The sequence below is a fragment of the Manis pentadactyla genome, chromosome 2 (assembly GCF_030020395.1).
Source record: "Manis pentadactyla isolate mManPen7 chromosome 2, mManPen7.hap1, whole genome shotgun sequence".
Taxonomy (NCBI): domain Eukaryota; kingdom Metazoa; phylum Chordata; class Mammalia; order Pholidota; family Manidae; genus Manis; species Manis pentadactyla.
The window spans coordinates 30,032,344-30,059,781 of record NC_080020.1 but is presented as its reverse complement, the minus strand read 5'-3'; the positions used below and the strand labels follow the sequence as shown (position 1 = coordinate 30,059,781).

The 27,438-nt window shown below is 46.5% G+C and overlaps 1 protein-coding gene across 1 annotated transcript in view; it reads right to left on the bottom strand.

The window, feature by feature from the left end:
- LARP1 (La ribonucleoprotein 1, translational regulator) overlaps window positions 1-27,438 on the bottom strand; it is a 58,384-nt gene that overhangs the window by 19,380 nt on the left and 11,566 nt on the right. The window contains exons 2-7 of the mRNA XM_036910101.2: window positions 3,283-3,344; window positions 2,956-3,021; window positions 1,866-2,037; window positions 919-1,047; window positions 635-841; window positions 373-535 (exon numbers count right to left, since the gene is read on the bottom strand). Coding sequence (XP_036765996.2) covers window positions 373-535; window positions 635-841; window positions 919-1,047; window positions 1,866-2,037; window positions 2,956-3,021; window positions 3,283-3,344 — 799 coding nt within the window. The remainder of the gene's footprint in view (window positions 1-372; window positions 536-634; window positions 842-918; window positions 1,048-1,865; window positions 2,038-2,955; window positions 3,022-3,282; window positions 3,345-27,438) is intronic.

Below are 27,438 nucleotides of genomic sequence, written 5' to 3'. Positions count from 1 at the left end.
ATAAATAAAGAGAACGCCTGTAAAGCACGTAGCACTGAGCCTCGCCAATAGTGAGGACTCCGTGTTTGTAGCATTCTGACAGTGCTGTCATTACAAACAGAAGCAGAGAAGGAGCTGGCATCTAGACATTTTCTCTCCTTTTTCTGGTAATTTCTAATTTTCTTCAGGTAAATACGGTATGACTTCTGTAACAAATAATTTTATAAAAAAGTAGCTTAAAAGACAAGGAAGTTATCTTTCTCAGCTTCACTGAGGGGTAGCAGCTGTTGCTAGTACCAGAAGGGCCTGTCCAGCCCTACTCTGCCCAGCTGCCGTCCCCTGGCAGCTCCACCCCATTTCCCCTCTCCAAGTAGGCAGCGCCTATCCACTCACATCTGGCGCTTGATGTAGTCTTTCAGCAGCTCCTGGTCCACACTGTAGAGCTCAGTGCTGCTGACATTGTCAAAGTAGTAGGTGATGTTGTTCATATACTTGGGGGTACGAGGCCCCTCCGTACCATCAAACTTCCGGTAGCCAAACTGGTAGTCAAAATGGGCTATGGGGGAAACAGGTGCCATAAGGGAGAGGAGATCCCTGCCCATCGCCCCCACCACACTCCCTTGGACATCCTGGAGCCCAAAGGGGCCTCACGTACTTCGAGTGCCACCCCGGCCGCGACCCCGGCCGCGACCACGCCCCCGTCCACGTCCACGGAAGGAAGCCCGTGCCCCACCAGCCCCATCACTCTTCACACTCGATGTCTCATCCTGGTCATGCCAGGTGGGCTCTGGTTTGGTCTCTGGTTGCCAGGCCTGGGTGGTGGGAGCCATGGGCACGGGCATGTAGGTGGCAAGCTCAGATCCTGTGAGGAGAGGGGACACTGGGTCAGGACCGATGGAGACCCCCATACCCAGGTCCTCCACAGTGGGCAGTTCATACCTTTGATCTCTCCACGGCTGGCAGGTGTGTGTCGTGGCTCTGGTGGGCGAGCAGGGCGCGAGACCAGCTTCTCTCTGGGCACTTCAGGCTTCATGTCAATTTGTAGCGGAACCCATTTGTGTTTGTTCCCTGGAGGGCAGCATGGGCACATGAGAAAGCCTTAAAGGAAAGGTCCCTCCCAGCCATTCCTGCCCCCAGCCCTCCTTCCCCTGCCTGGAGCTTCAGGCCTCATTCACCATCCAGTGGCCTTGGGCAAATTCCTTTCCCATGCTGGGACTTCATTTCATTTTTCTCTCTAAAACAAGGAGGCCATGGGCCTCAGTGTGATGGACACTCCTGCCGACTCCAATACTGATTGCTCCATGGTCAGAGAACCCCCTTCTGGAGGCAGACACATGGCTGTCCAGAATCAAGACTGCACTTCCAGGTTCCCCTTAGACACATGCCAATATTCTGCCTGCAAGGGCTAAGTGAAAGGAGTCAATTCCAGACTGAGTCCCCTAAAAGGAAGGGAGCCACTCTCCCCTTTTTCCCATCCCACTGGCTGGAAAGAGAAGGAAAGAGTGAGTCTCCTTGGACAAGAAGAGCCAACACACCACAGCGAGACGAAAGGAGTGAAGGCTGCCATTCTAGACCTGGCCTACCTGCACCAAGCTGTCAGCTGAGAGCAACAAACTCTGTCTGGTTTAGACCGCTGGTACTTTGGCTCTCTACTACAGCTGCCGAACTTGTGCTCTCACCACTTCAGTCAGAGTGACAGGAACTCTTAATGAAATCTTACCTGGGCCCGCAGAACGGCAAGACACACAGAGAATACTCTAAGGCGGGGACCTCACCTGTTTTGGGCACTGCCAGTCAGCCCGACACCCCTCGAGCAGCCGCCGCATTCTGACAGCTCACACTTCCGCCCTGCCACCTTCTCCCCAGTGGTGCTCCAGGTCACTCACCTTTCTTCTTCTGCCCCGCTCGCTGGCAATCCTCGTCCCCATTCTTCTCCTCCCCTGATTCATCCGACTTGGTTTTCGGGCTCTCCTTACTATCACTCCCCTCTTTCTCCTGTTCCTTCATGTCCTTTTTGGGTGGCAGCTTGCGGGCAGGCTGAGGTTTGTGGGACTGTGGCTGCAGTGGGAAGTAAAGTAACAGGAGATGAGGTGAGTCTAAGAGCCTCTTGGGATGGGCTGGAAGGAAGCTCCCTGTCAGCAGGAAGGGCAAAAGGAGCTGGAGCATGCAGCAGCAGGCTGGACTGGATGAATCCTAAGGTCCTGTGTTCACGCCTGAGAAGCTTTCACTGGAAAGTGTGGTCAGTCAGTGAGAAGGAGGGAGATAACCTGTCTTTCCAGCTTCCTAGAGTCTCTAAGTGACAGAGACAACCACCAGAATAGAGTGGCTAGGCCTACAGGGGCCAAATGGTTACTCCCTGCACCAAGACTCCATCATCCAGGCAATCAGGGGGATGGAGAGGTGCTGACCCCTAGCTGTCCACACAGACCTTGTCTGTGAACTGAAGGCCAATGGCCACAGAACAAAAGCATGGGAAGGTGAGGATTAGGAGTTCCTTCTCCACTGGAATGAAGGAGAACTACATAAGCTTCCCTAAGATATGGTCTGGAGGTGGGTACCTGGCCTACTGACCACTTTCTCCTGCTTCACTCGCAACCCAAGGGTAGTGATGGAGAACACAGGCTCTGGTATGATATAACACACTTGACCCAATCCCCACTTGGCCATCAAGGGCTAGCTATTAACCTCTCCCAGCTCCAGTGGCCTTACCTGTAAAACAGGAATTATCAAAGGACCTATCCTGGAGTAACCATGAAGGTTACATGAAATGTTGAACAGATAGCACTTGGCAGCCCCTGACAGAGAGCATGGGTGCAAATGATAATGATTCTTAGCAATTTCAATGTTGCCTATATTATACCAACTACTCCCCTTAAAAAATTGAGAAAGGTAAGATTGAGGCTGTGAAAGGCTGAGAAGCCGTATGTGTATTTGCAGATAGCACTGAAACCTGCCCGTCACTCCCCACAGACTCACCTGCGCACTCTTGTGGGCTATCTCTCCAGGTGTGGGCCAGTTGATTGCATCTCCAAAGTCACCAACCTGCAACGCACATTCCATGAGGGCCCTGCAGTGACCCTGCCTCTGCCATTCAGTTCCTCATCCAAATTCAGCTCCACTGAGCTATCAGAGGTAAAAACCCATCTGTCCACTAGGACCATCCACACTGGAGGCCCACAAGGGGCTCCCTCACTATTCAGAGAGAATGCAGAACTACCTGGCAACTCAGAAGTACTCACTAGAACAGGAGAGAAGCCATCACCTCCAGAAAGTCCCCTCTGGTTGCGCACTCCAACTTCTTACCTTGCTGCCTTTGCGCTGTTTAGGAACTGCTGCCCTCACCACCTTGGCTGGAACAGAATGTTCTGAGGGGATAAGAAGGGAAAGATAGTCATGCAGAGCCCTTAGGAGGGGGGTCACTGCCAGCTCCTCACCCTCATCACCAGCTCCATTCCACAAAACATTCTGTAGGCTACTGAAGGAGGAATGCAATGGTGGGCAGGGGAAGGACATGCTCAAACACCAGTAACAATTTTACCTGTCTTTCTAAAGAAATTTAAAGATGGCAGCATGAGAGGAGAGACAGAGGCTTCCTCCTAAAACTGGATACAATTAGAAAATATAGTTGGCACACTAATCCTGAGAGCGCAACAGGAAAGAAGACAGCGCCAGACTGCATCCACCTGGAGAATAGAGCAGACTTCACGGAACAGGGTAACGTACCAAAGCTGTGGCCTGGTGGGACCCAAGCCCTTCCCCCACCCCAGCTCACCAAAGAGAGAAAGAGAAACGGAGCGGGAAGGGAGTGGAAGGCCTGGGACTGCTGAATACCTAGCTCTGGAGATCTGCGCTGGGAGCACAAACCTCCATTTTATGGTGCTTTCATGATACTCGCATGACTACTGGGTTGGAAAGTTAATACAGGCAGAATTCCTGGAGAGACTGAGATTCCTGCCACTTGTGGAAAGCAGGGATCCATATCCAGCTGCTCTGGGACAAACGCTTATACCTGTGTGCTCGGCCCACTGGTTAAGGTAGTGGAGACAGGCACAGCAGCCGGAAAGCGGGGAACAGCTCTTTCCTACCCAGAGGCACCAATACCGCTCCCCTGTGACCCCCAACATTGCTTCAGGGACTGAGCAGCTCCAGAGTAGAGCTTCTGGACACTAGAGGGCGCCATATACAAACATGAAACACCAAAGGAACCTGGTCCAGAGTAAAATTAATGTAACTCCGGAGAAAGATTTAAATGACATGGACCTTACGAATCTTCCTGGAAGGGAGTTCAAAATAAAAATCATCAACATGCTAATGGAGGTATGGAAAGATATCCAACTCAGGAATGAATTCAGGTCGGAGATCCAATCGCTGAAGAGCACGATGGAGGGTATTAAAAGCAGGTTGGATATGGTGGAGGAGACAATAAATGAAATAGAAACTAGAGAAGAAGAGGAATACAAAGAAGCTGAGGCACAGAGAGAAAAAAGGATCTCTAAGAATGAAAGAATATTGAGAGAACTGTGTGACCAATCCAAACAAAACAATATTTGCATTATAGGAATACCAGAAGAAGAAGAGCGAGAGAAAGGGATAGGAAGTGTCTTTGAGGAGGTAGTTGCTGAAAACTTCCCCAGTCTGGGGAAGGAGATAGTCTATGAGGCCATGGAGATCCACAGATCCCCCTACACAAGGGACCCAAGGAGGACAACACCAAGACATATAGTAATAAAATTGGCAAAGATCAAGGATAAGGACAGACTATTAAAAGCAGCTAGAGAAAGAAATAAAATCACATACAAAGGAAAGCCCATCAGGCTAACACCAGACTTCTCAGCAGAAACCTTACAGGCCAGAAGAGTGGCATGATGTATTTAATGCCATGAAGCAGAAGGGCCTGGAACCAAGATTACTTTATCCAGCAAGATTATCATTTAAACTTGGAGGGATTAAACAATTTCCAGATAAGCAAAAGCTGAGAGAATTTACCTCCCACAAACCATCTTTATAGTCTATTTTGGAGGGAATGCTATAGATGGAAGTGTTCCTAAGGTTTAATAGCTGTCACCAGAGGAAATAAAATCACAGTAAAGAAAGTAGAACAGCTAATTACTAAGCAAATGAAAAATTAAATGAACTATCCCCAAAGTCAATCAAGGGATAGACAAAGAATACAGAATATGATACCTAATATATAAAGAATGGAGGAGGAAGAAAAAGGAGAAAAAGAAAAGAACCTTTAGATTGTGTTTATAACAGCATATTAAGTAAATTGTTAGACTCTTACATAGTAAAGAAATTAACCTTGAACCTTTGGTAACCACGAATCTAAAGCCTGCAAAGGCGATAAATACATACCTATCAATAATCACCCTAAATGTAAATGGACTGAATACACCAATCAAAAGACATAGAGTCACTGAATAGATAAAAAAACAAGACCCATAGGCATGCTGGACTCACTTTAAACCCAAAGATATACACAGACTAAAAGTGAAGGGCTGGAAAAAGATATTACATGCAACTAACTAACAGAGAAAAAAAAGCAGTAGTTGCAATACTTGCATCAGACAAATAGACTTCAAAACACAGAAAGTAACAAGACACACAAAAAAATACATAATGATAAAGGGGTTAATCCAACAAGAAGATATAACCATTATAAATATCTATGCTCCCAACACAGGAGCACCCACATATGTGAAACAAATAGTAACAGAATTAAAAGGGGAAATAGAATGCAATGCATTCATTCCAGGAGACTTCAATACTCCACTCACTCTGAAGGACAAATCAACCAGACAGAAGATAAACAAGGAGACAGAGGCATTGAACAACACAACAGAACAGATGGACCTAACAGACATCTACAGAACTCTACACCCAAAAGCAACAGAATACACATTCTTCTTATGTGGAACATCTTCTCAAATGGAACATTTTCAAGAATAGATCATATACTAGGCCACAAAAAGAGCTTCAGTAAATTCAAAAATATTGAAATTGTACCAACCAGTTTCTCAGATCACAAAGCTATGAAACTAGAAATAAATTACACCAAGAAAACAAAAAATCCCACAAACACATGGAGGCTTCACAATATGCTCCTAAATAACCAATGGATCAATGACCAAATAAAAACAGATATCAAGTAATATATGGAGACAGATGATAACAATAATTCAACACTGCAAAATTTGTGGGACGCAGCCAAGGCTGTGCTAAGAGTAAAGTATTTTCAATACAGGCCTACCTCAAGAAAGAAGAACAATTCCATATAAGCAGTCTAAATTCACAATTAATGAAACTAGAAAAAGAACAAAAAATGAGGCCCAAAGTCAGTAGAAGGAGGGACATAATAAAGATTAGAGGAGAAATAAATAAAATTGAGAAGAATAAAACAATAGAAAGAATCAATGAAAGCAAGAGCTGGTTCTTCGAGAAAATAAACAAAATAGATAAACCCCTAGCCAGACTTATCAAGAAAAAAAGAAAGTCTACACACATAAACAGAATCAGAAATGAGAAAGGAAAAATCACTACGGACACCACAGAAATGCAAAGAATTATTAGAGAATACTATGAAAATTATACGCTAACAAACTGGATAACCTAGAAGAAATGGACAACTTTCTAGAAAGATACAACCTTCCAAGGCTGACCCAGGAAGAAACAGAAAATCTGAACAGACCAATTACCAGCAACGAAACTGAACTGGTAAGTCAAAAACCTACGTAAGAACAAAAGTCCTGGACCAGATGGCTTCACCGCTGAATTTTATCAAACATTTAGTGAAGACCTAATACCCATTCTCCTTGAAGTTTTCCAAAAAGTAGAAGAGGAGGGAATACTTCCAAACTCATTCTATGAGGCCAGCATCACTATAATACCAAAACCAGGCAAAGACACCACAAAAAAAGAAAATTACAGACCAATATCCCTGATGAACATAGATGCAAAAATATTCAACAAAATATCAGCAAACCAAATTCAAAAACACATAAAAAAGATCGTCCATCATGATCAAGTTGGATTTATGCCAGGGATGCAAGGATGGTACAAAATTCGAAAATCCATCAACACCATCCACCACATCAACAAAAAGGACAAAAACCAGATAATCATCTCCACAGATGCTGAAAAAGCATTTGACAAAATTCAACATCCATTCATGATAAAAACTCTCAACAAAATGGGTATAGAGGGCAAGTATGTCAACATAATAAAGGCCATATATGACAAACCCACAGCCAACATTATACTTAACAGCGAGAAGCTGAAAGCTTTTCCTTTAAGATCGGAAACAAGACAAGGATGCCCACTCTCCCCACTTCTATTCAACATAGTACTGGAGGCCCTAGCCACAGCAATTGGACAACACAAAGAAATAAAAGGCATTCAGATTGGCAAGGAAGAAGTTAAACTGTCCCTATTTGCAGATGACATGATATTGTACATAAAAAACCCTAAAGAATTCACTCCAAAACTATTAGATCTAATATCTGAATTCAGCAAGGCTGCAGGATACAAAATTAATACAAAGAAATCTGTGGCATTCCTGTACACTAACAATGAACTAGCAGAGAGAGAAATCAGGAAAACAATTCCATTCACAATTGCATCAAAAAGAATAAAATACCTAGGAATAAACCTAACCAAGGAAGTGAAAGACCTGTACTCTGAAAACTCATGAGAGAAATTAAAGAAGATACCAATAAACAGAAACACATCCCATGCTCATGGATAGGAAGAATTAATATTGTCAAAATGGCCATCCTGACTAAAGCAATCTACAGATTCAACACAATTCCAATCAAAATACCAACAGCATTCTTCAATGAACTAGAGAAAATAGTTCTAAAATTCATATGGACCCACAAAAGACCTCAAATAGCCAAAGCAATCCTGAGAAGGAAGAATAAAGCAGGGGGAATTACGCTCCCCAACTTCAAACTCTACTACAAAGCCACAGTAATCAAGACAATTTGGTACTGGCACAAGAACAGAACCATAGACCAATGGAACAGACTAGAGAGCCCTGATATAAACCCAACCATATATGGTCAATTAATATATGATAAAGGAGCCATGGACATACAATGGGGAAATAACAGCCTCTTCAACAGCTGGTGTTGGCAAAACTGCACAGCTACATGCAAGAGAATGAAACTGGATTACTGTTTAACCCCATACACAAAAGTGAACTCGAAATGGATAAAAGACTTGAATGGAAGTGATGAAACCATAAAACTCTTAGAAGACAACATAGGCAAACATCTCCTGAATATAAGCATGAGCAACTTCTTCCTGAACCCATTTCCTCGAGAAAGGGTAACAAAAGCAAAAATGAACTCATGGGACTACATCAAACTAAAAAGTTTTTGTATGGCAAAGGACATCATCAAAAAAACAAAAAGGCATCCTACATTATGGGAGAATATATTTGTAAATGACATATCTGACAAGGGGTTAACATCAAAAATATATAAAGAACTTACACACCTCAACACCCAAAAAGCAAATAACCCAATTAACAAATGGTGGAGGATATGAAGAGATAGTTCTCCAAAGAAGAAATTAAGATGGCCAACAGACACATGAAAAGTGCTCCACAGCACTAATCATCAGGGAAATGCAAATTAAAACCACAATGAAATATCACCTCACACCAGTAAGGATGACCAGCATTGAAAAGACTAAGAACAACAAATGTTGGTGAGGATGTGGAGAAAGGGGAACCCTCCTACACTCCTGGTGGGAATGTAAGCTAGTTCAACCATTGTGGAAAGCAATATGGAGGTTCCTCAAAAAACTAAAAATAGAAATACCATTTGTGACCCCAGAATCCCACTTCTTGGAATATACCCAAAGAATACAACGTCTCAGATTCAAAAAGACATATGTACCCCTATGTTCATCACAGCACTTTTACAATAGCCAAGATATGGAAGCAACCTAAGTGTCCATCAGTAGATGAATGGATAAAGAGGTGGTACATATACACAATGGAATACTATTCAGCCATAAGAAAGAAACAAATCCTACTATTTGCAACAACATGGATGGAGCTGGAGGACATTATCCTCAGTGAAATAAGCCAGGCAGAGAAAGACAAGTGCCAGATGATTTCCCTCATTTGTGGAGTATAACAACGAAGCAAAACTGAAGGAACTAATAGCAGCAGACTCAGAGACTCCAAGAATGAACTAGTGGTTACCAAAGTGGAGGGGTGTGGGAGGACGGGTGGGGAGGGAGGGAGAAGGGTTTGAGGGGTATTATGTTTAGTACACATGGTGTGGGGGATCACGGGGAGAACAGTGTATCACAGAGAAAGGACATAGTGGATCTCTGGCAACTTGCTGCACTGATGGACAATGACTGCATTGGGGTATGGGTGGGGACTTGATAATATGGGTAAATGTAGTAACCACACTGTTTTTTCATGTGAAACCTTTAAGAGTGTATATCAATCATGCCTTAATAAAAAATTAAAAAAAAAAAAAAAAAGAAAGAAAGTGGTAACAACCAGCAACCAAAACCCCAGGAACTCACCTCTGAGGTGGGAGGGCTTGCACAGCTCTACATCCTCTTAAAAAAGTGACTGAGGCCTGGAAAGGGAAAGTCCCTGGTAGACTGAGCCATGCCACAGTATATAGCAGGTTCCATAAAGGAAGGGTCGAAAGACCCTCCCTGGCTCTAACACACTAGAAGTGTGTGTGTGAGCTGACCTGGGCTAGTGATCACAGGGGAGGTGAGATAAAAATCCTTAGTGGGCAATCAATGAGTCCAGGAACTTCTTCTAACCGCCCCCCACACCACGGCCACCTCTGTCCTCAGTGAACTGTGGTCATCAGGAGGGTTAGCCACTCATGAAAGATCTGTCTGCCTTCCAAGCTTCCGAAGGATGAGACCCCATTTGATGCAATGATTCTACCTTTAGGAATTTGTCCCAATAATACAAATTAGACATGGATTTAAAAGTTGTAGAAAGATGTTCAGTAACAGTGGAAGTGCTGCTTTTAACTTCAAAAACATTGAAAACAACCTACGAGTCCAATATTAGGGAACTGGCTAAGTAAATTAAAGTTTAACAATTTTTAGAGTAGTCATTAAAAGATAATGATCTCTACTGATGTGAAAAGAGAAACACAATAAATGAGAAAAGTTACTCTATTTTTGTAAAAGAAAAAATGTATATATGCATATACATACAGTAAGAACTCTGGGAGGACATATGTAATTATTATCACAGGTTAAGTAGTGTATGTTTACAGTGATTTCTGTTTGGAATTCTCCAGTAGTTTAAACAAAGACAGACATGGGCTTCTTAGAAAGAAAACTTTTTTTAAAGTAAGTGGCTCTAGTAGGTCTGGTCCTTTCTATACCTATGACTTGTTTTCCCAAAACAGTTCTGAAGAACAAGGGCTTCTGAACCTTTCCTCCCCTGGAGACCCACAGGAAAAAATACATCCTGGGGTTCTGCTCACCCACTTCTCTCCCATCACTGTGCCTCCACTGTTGGCCGACCATGCCAGGGTGAGTTGCTCCCAGTCCCTGAGCAGAGAAATTTGTCCAGCTGGTCTCAAAAGGAATGTTCTCCGTGACCAGACCCGTGTTCCCTTAATGAGTAGAAAGAGTCCCTGCCTTGTCCTCCTAACTGTGAGGCCACAGCATTCTTGGCTTGCGCTCCCAACCAGAGCCACTGTTCTCTCAAGACCTGAGAGGTGGAGCTCTGGAATCCAGACCACAACAACCCCGACCCCCAGTGCCTGACAGTGGAGAACCAGAAAATCTCTCAATCCCAAGAGGATGGAGACTGTAGGCCCTGAGAAATACTTCACACCACTTTTCTTGCTAATCCTGGGTTGGCCCAGAGAAGCCTAATACCACCCAGTTCCGTGATCAGGCTGCCTGGATCATCTCCCTGGATTACACCTGAGCTATGGCTATAAACGCTTCTCAGGGACCCATCCTCCAGCTCGCAGCAGCACTCCAGCATACTACCAGCAAAGCTGCAGGCCAAAAGGCCTGTGACACCAAGTCCATTAACAAGCTGGAAAAGGGAACAAGGTTCCTGGGGCAAGGTGCTCCTGAAGACTTTCCTCTAAAAGGTGAGGCACAGTTTTTCAGGCCATTGTCTATTTCTTCTAATAAAAATAACGTTTTTCAAAATTGGGAAGAGTCAGATCTTAACGATTACCCTGCGTGATGTTTTGTTCAACAAGATCACATAGGGACAGGGTAAAATACTGAAAGTTCAGTCTCCAATTAATGGGAGAACTTCCTGCCACTAAAAGACCTCACTGATTCCCTCCTAACCCACCAATCCCAAGCTGTCCAAGGGAATGTGTCTAATCTGAGCATACACAGAACTTTCTTCAACTAGTCCTGTGTGAAATTTGTTGGAAAAGCCTCTAACATTAGCTACCCCCCCTCTGCCCCAAGGACACACAGTGCTGTTCTTGCTCTGCTCCCAGCTAAGGTCTCCCCGACTCCAAGGAAGAACAAAGTCCCCCAGAGAGACAGAGAAAGCCACTAGAGAGAGAACTACTTCTGCCTTTAAGCAAAATTCCTAGATGTATTAAAAACCCTGTGGGGCCTAGGGAAAGCCAGGAAAGCTCAGGTGAGCTGCTGTCAGGCCCTGTGGGATGCCGGAAAAAAGACAACTTCAGTTTCACATCCCCTTCTGGGTTCCCTCTCAGCTACCAGGCAACCAACACTCACATTCATACAATACAGCTCCGCAATATACAGGGCCTGCCATCTGAAATGGCTCCCAGTGAAAACCAACCCTTTGTGCAGGTGCCGGTCCCTATGTCCAGCACCATCCCAGTCAAATCAGGGAACAAGCCCCCTCCTCTCACCTCTGCATTCGGGAACTTGGGCCAGCAGCCACTGTCCCAAGCCCAGCTCAGAAATGCTAAACTCACCACCCTGCATCTGCCCAAGAAAGCAGCTGTAGAATGTAAGACCATGGTTTGAATCCCCTTTATTTGCAGATAGGGACCTGAGGCCCCTAAAGGGTAAGGGGTTTCCCCAAAAAGAGCCAGGACAAGAGTTTAAGTGTCAGCTCTTTGTCCAGCACGCCTCCAGCTCACCAGAAATCCCATGCATCTACTGGTGGGTCAAATGAATGAGTCAAAAATCCTTCCCAATGCAATCTTAGGGCTCTTCCTTGGTGCTTCCTGGTACAGAATAGCTGATGGAAGGGACAGGTTCTTAGGTAGACAGGGAGGAGGTTGGCAGCCAGAGGCCCTGAGAATGTGCCTTTCTCCCTGACTGAGGCCAAGTCAGGGGTTAATGTATATCTGGAAAAGAAAAGCCACATTCTGTCCCATAGGACCACAGTCAGCCAGGAGCCAGTACTGAATCCAGTTCTAGGATCCAATGGGCTTCCTAAACACACAAATGCACGTATGCATTAAACAAAGCACACAGAATCTGTGTGTGTGGTTGTGGGACACAAGGACACTTTTTGTGAAGCTCTATCTGCAAGGCAAGCTGTTTTTACTTAAGATTATGTATGGAGAGTGACAAGGAGCTGGGGAGCTAAACCACTATGGCTAAGTAACAGGCCAAAAAGGGACAGAAAGTAGGCGCTAAGGGGTGACAGGGCAGAGAGTGAATAATGAGTGGCGTGGTAGGAGCAGAGAAGGCAGCTCCTCTATGAAGTGGAGTGGCTGACAACACAACCTCAACTGTCCAACCCTTTGAGATTCTTTGTTCCTCAACTGTCAAGCGTGTAACACCCATTCATTCAAATACTGTCTAGGAAAGCAAGACAGCCCATTTGTTACACACATGAACTTTGCTATGTGATGCATTTGGGTTGGAGTCCCTACACAGTCTGCCCCTTCCAAAGCCTCTTTGAACTTGTTTTCTCATTTGTAAAACTGAAGTCATTATTTCATAAGGCTGTTGTGCCAGTTAATTGCATAGAGCAGAGTGAGAGTGCCCAGCACACAGTAAATGCTCAACAAAGCTAATTACTACAATTCAAACTCACAAGGAAAGCTTAATATTTCCAAGCAATCCGCGTCCTCATTGTTAAGGGAAGAAAGAAACCATCCAATCATCTCTCAATATAAAAAGAAGCATAGTATGTGGAAAAAACTCTTGGGGCTCAAGTAACAGATTCAGATTACAAATGAGCCCGCCTCTCCCAACCCCTATCCTGGCTCTACTGGACAATGCCCTCCGAGACAGGCTGGGCTCCAGGGCAGGCTTCCCCAGGGAAGAGGAAAGAAAGGAGGAATTTACCCCAGTCTCCAGGGAGGCTTTGGCGACAACCTGGAGAGGAGGTCATGCTAGAGGAGGTCCTGGGGTTCCCTTTCAGCTGAAGAAATTTAGTCACTCAGCATGGAAGAGGAGAGCCTGGCCCCAAGGAGTCTCTTCAGACTACAAAGTGGCTGAACCATGAACACGCTTTGATCAAAACATGTTTTCTATATTGAGTCGTTCCAGGAAGATCCTAAAGCCAATGACCTTTTGAATTAAAGGCTACCCATGACTTGGTCAGCCAATGGGAAACTGCCTGTGGCCGAAGTTTGCTCTTAGGTGGTCTGCTGGGTAGTGAAGGCGTTAGGGAGAGAAGGCACATGGGTGGGCCAGACTCCTCAGTTGTGGTAAAAAGAATTGGTACAAGGAAGGGAGAAGCTAGGATTGAAACTAAGGGACCAGCTCCGGGGAGAGGTGAGACAGGGCTGAGCTGGATGAGAAAAAGCTTGTAGAACTGACAGTGGGTGGCCAGGGAGGAAAACTAGATTCCAGGGCTTAGCGCCACGACAACGGGGAAGGCCAAATGTTTATTTGGGGACTGGCATCATCTCCTGGCAAATGGCATCTGAAAAGGCTGAGTTTACCCTGGTTACATAGAACATCTACCCTGGGGAGCAAGGTAAGTTGTTAGGCTTAGGGGTTGCACTACTTGAGTTCACACTCACCCATCTGCTGTCCTAACTGACCATTAGGTTGACCTCCTTGGGGTGTCCTCCCAGCTACCAGATGAAGATCCCCTGCTACGTGCTCCCAACAGCACTGACTCCCTCCCCACCCCTGCCTCCAATCCAACTATGTGCTCCTTGAGGGTGGAAAGCAGGCTGCTTTCACAGCAGTAATCCCGGTGTCTAGCTCAGGGCCTGGCTAAAGAGCTGACATTTGTTTAATGAATGGCACACCCATCTCTATGATTTCACACCAGAGAAGAAAAGAGGCTTTGCTTTCCAACTGCTAATTCCTGAGGCTATGGCCTCACCCCTCAACCTTCAGCCAGAGCCCACCCACGGCAGAAAGGAAGGGTTCTAGGCTCTGCTGGCTCCCAGACGAATCTATGCAGGGGTATCATTTTACACACTGAGGAAAATCAAAACCCAGTGCAGGGAAACAGACACTGCTTCTGGGCCCACCTCCCAGTTCGTCCACTCCCACCTCTGCCCCCGACGAAGTTCCTGGGGGCAACAGCAGGTCAGGGGTGTGTGGGAGCTGGCATGGATTCTGCCTCCATCCTCAGCCTCCTGAAATGGGTAAGGCCACCACCATCTGCCTGAGCTGCAGCTGGAGACCCCAACTGTGGAAGGCAGTGAAACCATCTAAGAAGAGGGTGAGGCAGGCAAGAAAGGGAGTCTTGGTTGCACATCCCACCTGTGCCTCTCCCTCCCAGGCCAGCCTTGGGGCAGATCTGAAAAGCCTGGTATATTCTCAGCAGTCACTCAGCCTGGGGAGGGGTGGAGTCATGGAAAAGGAGCTTGGGTACCACAGGCCTTTCACCCAACCCCACTGATCCTAACACCCCCAGCACCACTTCTACAGAGGAAAGAGAGTATTTTCCTGCCCTTGTTAACCCTCCTCACCTTGTTCACCAGTTCTAGCTGCTGCCATTGCCCCCACCTCTCAGAGGCCTCTCCCACCCAGCCCTCTCACCTTGATTTCCCCCAGACCTGCAGATGAAACAAAGGAGGGGGCTGAAGGGCCCCCTTGTGGGAGAAGTGGGCAGAGAGGAAGGAAAAGCTTCATAAGGTCAGACCATCTTGAGGCTCAGCTCAAAGGAAGCTGCTGGTCAGCAGCCAGCCCAGGAGTGCAGAGTCTATACCCCCTGGCCTAGGAGAAGGGGAGGGGCAGCAGGGCTCCAGTCACATGACACCACCGGCCCAGCCCAGGCCAGCCCTACTCGACTATCTTTAGCCTGTGGTGGCCCAGGTAGCCCAGTGTCTCTACTCTCCCTGTCTAGACATGGACCCTGCCGCTCTCGGGTGGCTGTGGCCACCCACACTGCTGGTACCAGTCCCTAAAGTCCTGCCCACATGCTAATTAATAATCATCAAAGCTGAAATGTATCAGTAGCTAGTGAAGGCCCTGGTCTCCAAGCACCAGCTCCCCAACCCAGCTTTGGTTCTAGTTAGAACAGTAATAATACTACTACTAACCACCTTTTAGAGGGTGCTGACTAGATGCCAAAATCTGGTCTAAGTTGCTTTCCATGTGTGATTTCACTTAATTGCCTCAAAAAGACACTATTATTCCAGTTGTCCAGAAAATGAAACAGGGGAGGGACTTGCCCAAGGTCATATAGTGTATATTGTGTGACAGTATTCACAGGTCACAGCATATATTCTTCCAAGGAGGTTTTCCCTGACTGCCCAGTGTAAACTGCTACCCAACGAGAAAATCTGGATAAAGTTCTAATTCAATCCATAATTTGGGGCTTCAGAAAACTCACCAACCCCTGAAATGGTTGCATTTGTGTCTATCTCAACCCCATTAGACTAATCAATTACTGAGCCTGTACCATGCCCTGCAAGGTGCCAAGTTCTTTACATGCAACCTATGTATTTTTCACAACCACTCAGGAGGTAGGTATGATAGTGTTAATTCCCAGATTCTAGATGAAGAAAACAGGCTCAGAGAGGCTAAATGACTTGTTAAAGGTCACCAGGCTACTAGGTAGCACAGCTGGGATAGAAACCCAGGCACAGCCTGATCCACTCATGGGCTTCACTAGCCTCTGGGTTTTGGAACCCAGGACTGCAGCCTGTACATGGCAGACCCACAGTAAACATTTACTGAAAAAGGAATTTACATAGGTATAGATGCTTCTCAAAGAGCTCCTACAGCAGAGATTAATTGCCCCCTTTGCATTATGAACGGAAAACACAGCTATGCAGTCCAGCAGCTGCAGGTCCTTTAGAGTCTAGATCTATGCTCTACTCTCCTCTAACAGTGTGCTTCAATCCACACACCAACCAAGAGTCAGCTGTTGGAAAGAGATAGCAAGGGTATGCTGCAGACAAAACAGCACACAACTCCCCAGAGGTCCCAGACGTAAGTCTCCAGACCCCAAGCCATACCATAATCATGTGGTGGCTGGCAACCTTGGGGAGGTGGAAAACACGTGCACCAACTAGCTAACGGGGCAGCACTCACTCAAGAGCAGCTGAGGCCACACCTCTGAACAGAGGCTTGGTGTTGCTCTGAGCTTTCACGTAAAGATACAAGCATAAAGTAGATATTGAAGAGAAATTCCTGCTTTGTAATTAATCAATTTATATTTTTAAAAACTCTTCTATGAACACTATTCCACTTACGGGCTTGCTTGTGGGCTCACACATGCTTTCCTTGACCCTAAGAGATAGTCCAATTACTGGGCAGCTGGGCCCTTCATTTTAGGAGCCACACCTCTAAGGAAGGTTGCTAGGCACATGCAACACTCTGCAGCCTGCCCTACTGTCCTGATGTAGGAGGCTGCTGACCTCTACGCTGGTTTTTCTGTCCTGGTGGTCACCCATTACCTCCAATAATGCAAACCCATTTTAACTGTCCTTAATCTAGGGCATCTTCTACTTCAAGAGGCTCCTGAATCCCTAAGAAATTATTTTGAATTACCCTGTTTTGGGGAGTGGAGAAGCTCCCAGATCCAGCCAGGACTGGAAGGGACTTGAGCATCACCTTGTATAGATGGGAAAACTGAGGCCCAGGGGTTACCAGAGGGTACCCAAGGTGACCAGTGAATTGTTGTGGAGCTGGCACTGGACATTGAGTCCCTGCCTCCAGATCCAGAGCTTTTCTGGCATGTGGGAAAGCCAATTGCCCCCTCCACAACAAAATATGCTCTGTGCACCACTACAGCTACTCACAGGGCGGGGGGCAGGGCCTCAGGTATTGCCCCTCCAATTTTAAGAAAAACGACTTCTCACATGGAACTGAAATACACAACAGAAAGACAGGGTGTTCTGGCTGCACTGGATCTGTGGGGGTGGGGTGGGGGGGAGGATTCCACCAACTTTTCTTCTTTGCATTTCTCCAGAGTAAGCTGACCTTTCAGCTCCTTGGGAAGACATAGGTACACAGGCCCCAGGCAGTTATCTACCTGGTATGGCAGACTGGGCCCCCTCACTCACCCTGTTTCCTACTCTCTGAAATGACCAGGCCCTAATGGCTCAAGCCCTGCAGGCCAGAACATTTAGCAACCGGAAAACTCCACAGAAATGGGAGAGACTTGCCAGATATCCCAGAAGCAAATGAGGAGTTGGAGTTCCGAGATTCAGGGCAACTAGGATGGCCCTGCCTCCCAGAAGCAGCTCATCTGCCTTTCTTGATGAGTTTGGGGCAGCCTTGGGGGCTCCTTCATTGCTACTAGTTACACCTTACTGGGAAAGAGCAGAGCTCTGGGAAACAGTGGACGTGGAGACGGGCTGCCCATCTACAGACACCCCCATCCTTGCCCAGATGCCCTCGAGGAACTGGCAGGCACACTATTCCACAACCCTTTCCCTTCAGCCAATATAAGGGGCCTGACGCCTCGTGCAAACCCATCCCACCACCTATTTACTAGGCCACTGCCTCTTAGAGCACAAAGCAGCATGAACTTTGGAGTCCACTTGAGGATGCTCTGACTACCAGCCATGATCAAATAAGTAACTCACAAGGCCAGGAAAGATGGTCAAATCAGACCAATCTCGCATGCAGCTTGTAACAGATAGTAACTGGGTCACACAGGAATGAGGGCCAAGCAAGCAGGTTCATGAGGAGGTAGAAGGGCACCTTATGTGGAAAAATCCTAGAGTCAGACTCAACCTCTCATTTTTCTGAAACTATGAAACAGGTTCATGACAGTTGCTAGCTCACAGGATTCTTTAACAGCTTAATTGAGGACATAGTTAAACACAGAACTATCATAAAATGCATGATAGCTTTTAATTGAGGGAATTCTTGAACCTCTCTAATGCTAAGAAAAAAAAAGAAAAAAAATACGGTCTCCAGATTTAGCAACTCAAGGCACCTTATTAAATTTGAATTTCAGATAAATAGCAAGTAAATTTTTATGTTACATGCAACATCTGGGACACCTTGTACTAAAAAATTATGTGCCATTTATCTGAAATTCAAACTTAATTAGGTGTCCTGTATTTTTATTTGCTCTCTCTGGCCACCATAGAAAGGAAGGTGCACTGCTCATGTTCCATGACGGTGGGCTAGTGAATGAGCAGAGCCCTGGGCTAGGAGTCCAGAGACTAAACACAAGTCCTGGCATATGTACTACAGCCCTTGCTGTGGGAACCTGGCAAGAATTCCCCTCTGGGTGTCTTCAGTTTCTCCATTCAGAGGCCTGTGGAAAGGGGAGCAGGGGTCCCTGTCATCTGCAGTCCTTTCACCCTTAACATCCTTTGATTTTATCCTTATATCCACTCATCACCCCAACCACAACTTTACATGAAGCCAGATTTCTGGGGGAACAGGCTACCTTTGAAATCACTGCTACCAAGGACATTAGACCTAAGATTTTAGTGTGTAGAAGAATAATCTTTAGTCTGAGGAGCTTATCAGAATGTAGATTCCTGGGTCCTGTGCCCTCCAGAGATTTTTGCTCAGGAATGGTGAGGCCAGCAATCTGCTAGGTAATTAATTCTAAAGTAGGTTTTCTCTGGACATACTTGGACTGATTTTGATTTAACCCAATGACTTTCAGCTGTTAATCTTCACAGGGGTTACTACCCTGAACCACAACACTGCATTAATATTTTAAAAGCAGTGCTGCACTTAACTAGTAGTATGTACATGAGTTCTCATTTTAATTTTTTTGTTTTATATTGACCATCTTTTAAGAAAATATATAGGGTTTCTTAAAAAAATAAAAATATCAGAGCTGTTCTGTTGGAAATGGAACTCAAACCCCTCCTCCCCACCCCCCACACCTTTATCTCCCATTCAGCTGGAGCTCCTGAGCAGAAGCCAGTATGAAAACCCCTCACTTCACGGCTGTGGTAACTGGGACCAGAGAGATACCAGGCTTGCAATACCATGGCAGTGGAGGTGGGGGGTTCGTTTAAAATACAGATTCCTGCCTTCCTCCAAGTTCCAGAAATGTTTGAGGAGAGAGAGCAGAGGCTGGGCACCTGCAGTTTTAAACAAGTTTCCTGTGCAATGCTAATGCCAATTCATGTTTGAGAACTGAACTGCCAACCAATAACTGAGATTTCCAGGAAGGGACCCTGGACTCTGATCCCCAGTCCAGGGTGTCACATATGAAGACATGAATGAACGGGCTCACAAGAGCATGAGGTTGCATGTCTTAATTACATACACAAACAGCAGACAGAGGAGGGGTGCACGAGGAGCTCACCCCCTCCATTTACCTACCAGTCCAACATCAGGAACCAAGACTGGTCAGGCCAGGAAGCCACAAGCTGAGTATTTTGACAGACATGAGGGCACAGAGGATCAGTCTGGGCTGGGCCTGGGGTTCAGTTTCACAAGTTCCAAATGATGGCTGTGCCAGGTGTGCCAGGAGGAGAATGCGGCTTCTGAAGGCACTCTCGCCTGTCTCCTTCACAGCCAAACAGCCTCCACTCTCTTTTCCAAGCTTGGCTGTTTGCTCACCCAATGTCCTGAGATCTGGGGCCGTTAATAGAAGGCAACCTCAGCGGAAGCACTGACCTCAGGTCTCCTGCCGCGAGGCATTTTGTATATTGTTTTTTACTCCTTACAATGGTGGAACTACTATCCTAGTTTTAGGGACTAGGAGGCTCAGTGGGCAGCCAAAGATCACACATTGAGAAAGGTATCTGATCCCAAGGATCTGAAATCCCAGGACACCCTAAGCCTCTATCAGCTGCAGGAGACAAACACTGGCTCCTTTGGGAGTTTAAGACTGCAGGCACTACAGTGGACTGAGGCCACACTGGTAACAGAATCCACTTCTCTGAGACTACTTAGTTGCTACCTGCCAGGTGGGGATGTCACCACTCAGCATAGGGAAAGAAGATCAAAGCACAGACAGGAATCAAAGAACTGTCTATGGCAAAGGCAATGAATGCTCCAGGCCCACCCGGAGCCCGGAGTCCCGGGCTCTGGCCAGCACCAAGCCCGGGAGCTGCTGATGCCTCCTCCAGCAGATCAGAAAGGAGAGGATGCAGGAAGTGCAGAGACCCTACAGGACAAAAGACAGGCAGGAGTGGGAGAGGTGGAAAAGCAGGGATTTTATACAGACCCTGCTCTGGGCACAGGGGAGAGCATAACCACGCATCCAGGTAAATTACCCTTCTTTACTCTTGGTGACCTAGGCTAATCAGCTCCTAAGGTACTTCCTCATCCATCACTGCATCTAAGTCTCATAAAAACAGTCTGAGGCAGGATGGGTGAAATGTACTTCTCCCCACACCACATACTACAGAACTGAGCCACAGCAGGCTTCCTGACATGTCCCAAGGTTACCAACTTGTTTTTTGAGATTCAAGACTTGGGCTCCTGACACCCTATCATGAAACTTGACCACTGGTAACATGGCTATTTAGGGAGGGGTCTGTGTGCCAGGTACTGGGGCAGCACTGGTGAACTAGAGAGTCCCTATCCTCTCAAGGCTGTTTATGTAAATCTTAAAAATCCACCCGTGACTGGTTGATCTGGATTGCCTGGGATGCTGTACTGAGGATCCTCAGGCATGAAACAGGCTTGGGAAAGGCCTGGGATGAATTAGCAATGCCTGCTGTGGGCAGGAGAAAGGATGGGAGCCACAAATGTGTTTCTTTATCATCTGGCAATGACTGAAAAATGCTCTTCATCTCAACAACCATTTAATTTAGCCCATATCATGTACTGTGGATACAGGAGGTAAGATCGCCAAAGGTTCAGCCCATGAAACGAGAAGCTGATGTGAGAGCTGATGTAGGTGACATGGGTTCAGTGCTCTTTCCCTCCAGGGGCCACTCTAGTTTCACCTCAGGCAAGACCTGCAACCCTCAGGCCCCAGCTGTTTTGAAAGATTAAGGCAAGGTCCAGGCAGAACAAAATGCAGAAACACAAGTGAGAATTATGGAATGGGTGCCTCTGTGGACACTGGGCTGGGGGTCAGGAAAACTGCCTACTTCCCCAAGGTCAGTGGGATCACACTACTTCCCCAGCAGGCAGTGCAACAGTTAAGAGCCTGGGCTCCACTGGCCTGGGGCTCTGCTACTTTACCTCAATGACTCTGGGATTCTGTAAAAGGGAATAGTTTCTAACCAAATGCAGCTGTGAGGATTAAATGAGTTGATGTTTGTAAAGTACTTGGAAAAGTGCCTAGTGTATAGTAAGCACTCTTATTAGCTATTTAACTTGAAGTTTATAGATGTCTCTCAATATCTCATTAGGGCCACTGACAAATTTTTCCACTACAAGCTCTGTGGTAAGCCTGCTATTAGGGTCCCAGACCTGTATGTTTGCTTAATGCCCCTTATCTCTCCCACACCCATGTTTTGTGCTCTATCCTGAAGGGCTCCTCAGTAAGGCGGAGTGGAAGGGCGGGCCTACTTTCAGGAAATACAGTGTTTCTGGGCAACACCCCCTCCATTTGGGCAGACTTTCCCCGGCCTTCTCAGGGCTCCGGGTGTGTCAGTGGCTGGTGCAGTGTGGGAGAGGCAGGAAAGCTGAAGACTTAAGTCCGAAGGACCAGGAGTGACAGCATTTGTACCGGATCAGCCGTGGGGTTTGTGCTGCCAGGCCTGGTCCTCACTAATCTCCACCCCTGCAGCATCAACCATTCAAAGGGGCTTGTGCTGCTTCTTGAAGGAACAAGGCAGAATGAAGAGAGACCTAGCATGGACACCACGGTTCCCTGGGTGCCACCCGCGAGACTGCCCAAGAGATGGCCTTAGTTTTCTGTAAAATGACAAGCCATCAAAGCTTCCGAGGCCCCTTTGGTTTCGGGGCTTCCTCAAGTTTAGCCTCTCCGAAGAACTACCGCCTCAGAGAGAAAACGACATGGCGATGATGCAGTCAGGGGTAGACAGGGGAGACCTGGATGGTGGGGAATACCCCGGAGCCACGACAAACCCAGCTGCAGCCCCATGGGGAACCTCCGCAGCTTCTCCACTCCCCGCCATTCCCAGGCTCCGACTGCCCTCACACCCTTTCCCCATCCTTGGCAAGAGGGCCTCCCACTCAGTGGACACACTGCTGTGCCCCAAATTCCTGGACAGAAAGGTCAAGAGTCAAATATCTTTTTAAAAATGTTTACAGAGGTACAGTTGAGCCCTTAGTATGACCTATCACTCTAAGTACATCCCTTACAGTATCTTACTTAAGAAAACTGATGCTTATCTTCTTTTTACTCTTTTTTCCTTGTTGTGCTTTAAAGGAAAAGGACAAAACGAACAAAAACAAAACAACAACAAACTGACTTTGCTGGTCTTTAACTCTGACCCTGGTCAGGTCTCTTTATCTCCATAAGCCTGTGGAGAAATTGGGGGACAACTATCACTCCCCTCACGGGCACTTGTGAGATATAAATAAAGAAGTGTTTTGTAAAATCTTACAGGCCATCTCAAAGGCAGTACCAACCCTTTCAATCCAAGAACTTGATGAATAAGACCAGACCCCAGAAGAAATCAAAGGATAGTGGCTCAGAATCGTCAGCTCTGACAGGCACCATCTCAGACGGTACCCCATCCCGGGGCAGTAGCACACTGGAGGAGTATGCACCAAGTCACCACCTCATTCTCTGGAGTAGGTCCCTCCCCTGGATTCACCCAGTCTCCAGAACCCCAGTCAGCAGTAATTTGGCCCCTCTTACCTGAGGGTTAATCCAAGGTCTGCTGTTCACCCCCAGTCATCCTTCAGAGAGGTAAGAGGTAGCCAGCAGCAGGTAATGACATACCTAGAAGGCAGTCCCATTTTACAGGCTGAAAACTGAGGCACAAATTTGGGTGTGGAGGAAGGAGGAAAAGAAATGAAACCAGGCTTGCACAAACCTGACCTGTTAAGGAATGAGGAGGCTCTTGCCACAAAAGTGGCCTGGTGTGTAGCACATGCACCCATGCCCTAGCACAAGGGAGGTAGAATTATTTGACAAACCAGAGATTTCTAAGTCCTGACCTCACCCAAGCCAACACATGTTCCTTACTGTATCCCCTGCTTATCAGCCTCCCATTGGAGATAAGCTGTGGACTTGGGGGCACCCAGGACAAGCCCAAGTAGAGGCCTCTGTTCACCCTTGACAGCTTCCTTTTTGTACTGTGGCTAACTGCATAACCAAGCAGTAAGCCCTGGGAAGACAGACAAGGATGGTGGAAAAACCACTGAGCTGGGTGTCAGAAGTACTTGTGTTTTGCACTGCATCCCTGTATGGCAGCCTTGGTCTGTAGCTTCCCCTGTATGGACCTGTTTCCCTCACTAAATGGTGTTGTGGGTGCACACAAGCATGTGGTATGTGAATTCTGGACCTGGCCCAGTGGTCTTGGATCAACTCCAGGTGCCTGCAGGAGGCAGTGAAGGAGCAGAAGCCTCGTGGGCAGCAGAGCTGGGTGTGTGTGCCTGCAGTCAGCAATAAGCACTGGCCAGCTCCTTAACGTTTTTCAACTGGAAACTGTTACCTTCCTTACAAAGCTGGCTTTGAGGGTTACAAGAAGCTAAGTGCCCTTGAAAGCCTGTGTTTCTAAGTGGGAGGGAAAAAACTCACAAAGTATTAGGATTCATTTAAAGAGGTGAGTGAGAGAGAGTGTGTGCAAATACATACTCACATACAAAGTAAATTCCAGAACTGTACTGTACAATACAGTAGTCACTAGCCACATGTAGATACTGAGCACTTGTAATGTGGCTAGTCCAAACTAAGTACTTTAAGTGTAAAAGATACACCAGATTTCAGACTCAGTACAAATATAGATATTTCACTAATAATTTTTATACTGATGTGTTGAAACAATACTTGATTATGTGGGGTTATATTATTTAAGTTGACTTCATCTGAATTTTTAAAAAATGACTACTAAAAAACTTAAAATTATACACGTGGCTCACTGTATTTCTATTAGGCAGCATTGGTCTAAAAGTGTGTATGGTTGCTTAGCAGTATTCAGTGGCTGTTGGGACAAATTACAAAGGATTTGTTTTTTTCTTTGCTAAAACATATTTGAACATTTTTACTTATTTTCATGAATTGGTGTTAAGTTTCAAAGATGTCCCTTTCCAAATAAATGAAAAGGCCCTACACTTGATAGTGTTCTTCCCATCCCCTTTGGGAAGAGACAGAGAGAGCCTCCCAATGCCTGTAGAGAGCTGCCCCCAACCCCTTCCCACTGCCAGAGACCCCCTCCCACTGAGAACAAGGTCAGCACCGCTCTTTCCAGCAGGCTGCATATGGCCTCACAGAGCTAAAGAAGAACACCTCCAGGGGAAGAGGGCCAAGGCTCCCCAGCAGGATCAGAAGTTCCAGGGCCTGGCTCACACCCACTCAGAGTGGCCAGGGGGCCAGAACTGGGACTTCAGGCAGGGCCACAAGGGCCCTGTACAGATTCCTGCTGTCTGAAGATTTGTGTAGGTCCTCTTCCCCCCCGAAACAGGTTTTGGGTGGTATACCTCTATGGTCTAGGAGAATACAAAACCGGATGAAAAGGCAGGAACTCTGAAATCAGTCTGCCATGGGCTCAAATTCCAGCTACTTACTGATTACTGTGTAGCCTTGAGCAAATTACAGAATGTCTTTGAACACCTGTTTTCTCATCTGTAAAATGAGGATCATAACTGTAGCTAGACTCCACAGAGTTCTTATGAAAATGAACGAGATGTGTGTGGTGGCTCAGAAGTTTGATAATCACGTGAGAAGTGGAGGGTCTGGGATAGCTGTCCTGGCTCCCTTTAACAAATCAAGCTACCTCGGAGGCAGATTCTAGGACACCTAGATAAACCCAGGAACAGGGTAAAGGCAAATGAGTGATAGAAGAGCAACGCGTTCATAAGCACAGGATCCAATCCCTTCTACAAGTTGTGAGAAATGAAGGTCCAACCAGGAGAAAGGAGAGAAAGGGGTTGAAACCAGAACTTAGATCCCAGACTTTCAGCTCAGGCAGCTTGCACTGACCCTACCCTCAAGATCTTACCTGAAACAAGTTCCTAACCAGAAATCAGAAACAGAAAACTGACACAGAAACCCCATACTGGGCTCATTTCCTATCTCCAATCTCCACCACCATCCCTGCCCCAGCTTCGTCTGGTACCTCCCCATGCTAGTCACCCACACCCTCATTCTACCTCTACCTGAGGCATGAAGCCTGGGACGGGCCAAGGGAAGCTGGCCTAGGCAGGGAAACACCAACACTAATCCTGGCTCTGGGGCCAAGACTCAGAACTAAGGGAAGAATACCAGCCTGCCTCAAGCCACGCTTCTAATTATTGGGCACAGTACAACTAATTTGGATTCTGGATAGTTTGAGAAGAGAGAAGGAATCAACTGCAATCAGAAAACTCCCTCTTTGAGTGGCCTAGTCTTGGAGGAAAACAGCTAGTTAAAAAAAAAAATCAGGCCCCAGTCACTTTGCCATCACCCATGTCTTTCCATCTTTTTCTTGGACTACTGCAGAACACACACACAGCCATTACCTCCACAGAGCAGAGAAACAGAAAAGCAAAAATCAGATTATGCTACCTCTTCCACTGCTTTCAGAACAGGATCCAAATTCCCTAAGATGGCCTCCAAAACCATCTTGCTTTGGATGTTTTGAGTCCTTTGCCTCTCAGTTACACAGGCCTCTCTCATCTGCTCCTTGGAGAACTAAATACTCATTACCACCCAATACTGTTCCCTCCAGGCTAGGATGCTCACCACAAGCTCCCTATCAGTCCCATCTTGGTTCACCCTTAGAAGCATCCCCTAACACCTTGGTTCAAGCTGTCCCCAGCCACACACCCCCAACACTTTCCTATTGCCTTTATACTGCTTCATTCACAGCACTTACTACTATCAGATGCTGCCATTTAAAGATGGCAGCAAACTGACACTCCTCCTTGCCACTGAAAGGCAGGGCCCACATCCCCTTCCCTGAATTCTTGGCAGGATCTGTGACTTCTGTCAAAAATAACGTGGTAAAAGTGGTGTTGTGCCACTGCTTGGGTCCAGAACCTTGGAATACTAACATTACCTGCTTGGAAAGCTCTCTCTGGGAGCCCTAAGCCACCGTGTAGTTAAGTCCTACTACCCTGAAACCATCATGCTGTAAAGAACACCGAAGGCACTTCCGTCCCAGCTGAACTCAGCTTTCCAGCCATTCCTGCCAAGGGTCCAAATGTGGGAGTGAAGCGGTGGGCCCTCCAGACCAGGACACCTGCCACCTCTGCCACTGCCAAACAAAAGAAATGCCTGAAAATAGAAAATAGCTGAACCCTGTCCACATCCTGACCCTCAAATTGGTGAATAAAATGGTTGTTTTTTTTATGCTACTAAGTTCTGAGGTTGTCAGGCTGCAATAGATACCCAGAACTACCCTGTTGGTTTCCTGTGCCTCCAACCAGAATGAGGGCAGGCCCCTTTTGTCTTGTGCCCATCAGTATTCCCATGATCAAGCACTTAGTAACTTACTCAATAAATGCGTAAAATGACTGGTTTTCACTTTGGTGGCAAGCAAGTTAGTTCCTTTCACTTGGAATGGTTAGGCTCAAGTCCTAGTGCTTCTCTACAGAAGCCTGAGACTCTGCATACTCAGTCTCTTGAGATGGGTCAGCTTGCCTTCTACTGAGTTGGTCTGTGGCCCTGGGCTCTTAGGTTTTAAATCTCAGGGCAGAAGGGGTGCACATGGTGTGTGTTTGTCAATAACCACCCAATCTAACAAGATACAGGGCGTCAGAATCTTCTCAATCACATCCTGCCAAGAGATGGGCCACCACTCTGCTGAAGATACTCACAACCTTCTGGGGCAGCTCATCTATCCCAGCACTTTCCAGAAGCCCCATAATGCCCCACATCTAGGTAGAAGAATCCCACAGCCTTGGCCAAGCTGTCAAGGATGACACTCTAAGGCCAGTGCAGTCAGGTAGGGAAAAGCAATACCCATTGGATGAATTATTTCTCAACACACTACAGTCTTGCTGATCTCCAATTTGATATATTGAACTTCATCCTAGTGGGAAAGGACCTCAAAATTCTTCTGGCTCAACCATTTTTATTTACAGAAGAGGGAAATGAAATCCAGGGAGCACAGTAAGTTGCCCAAGGTATCTTAG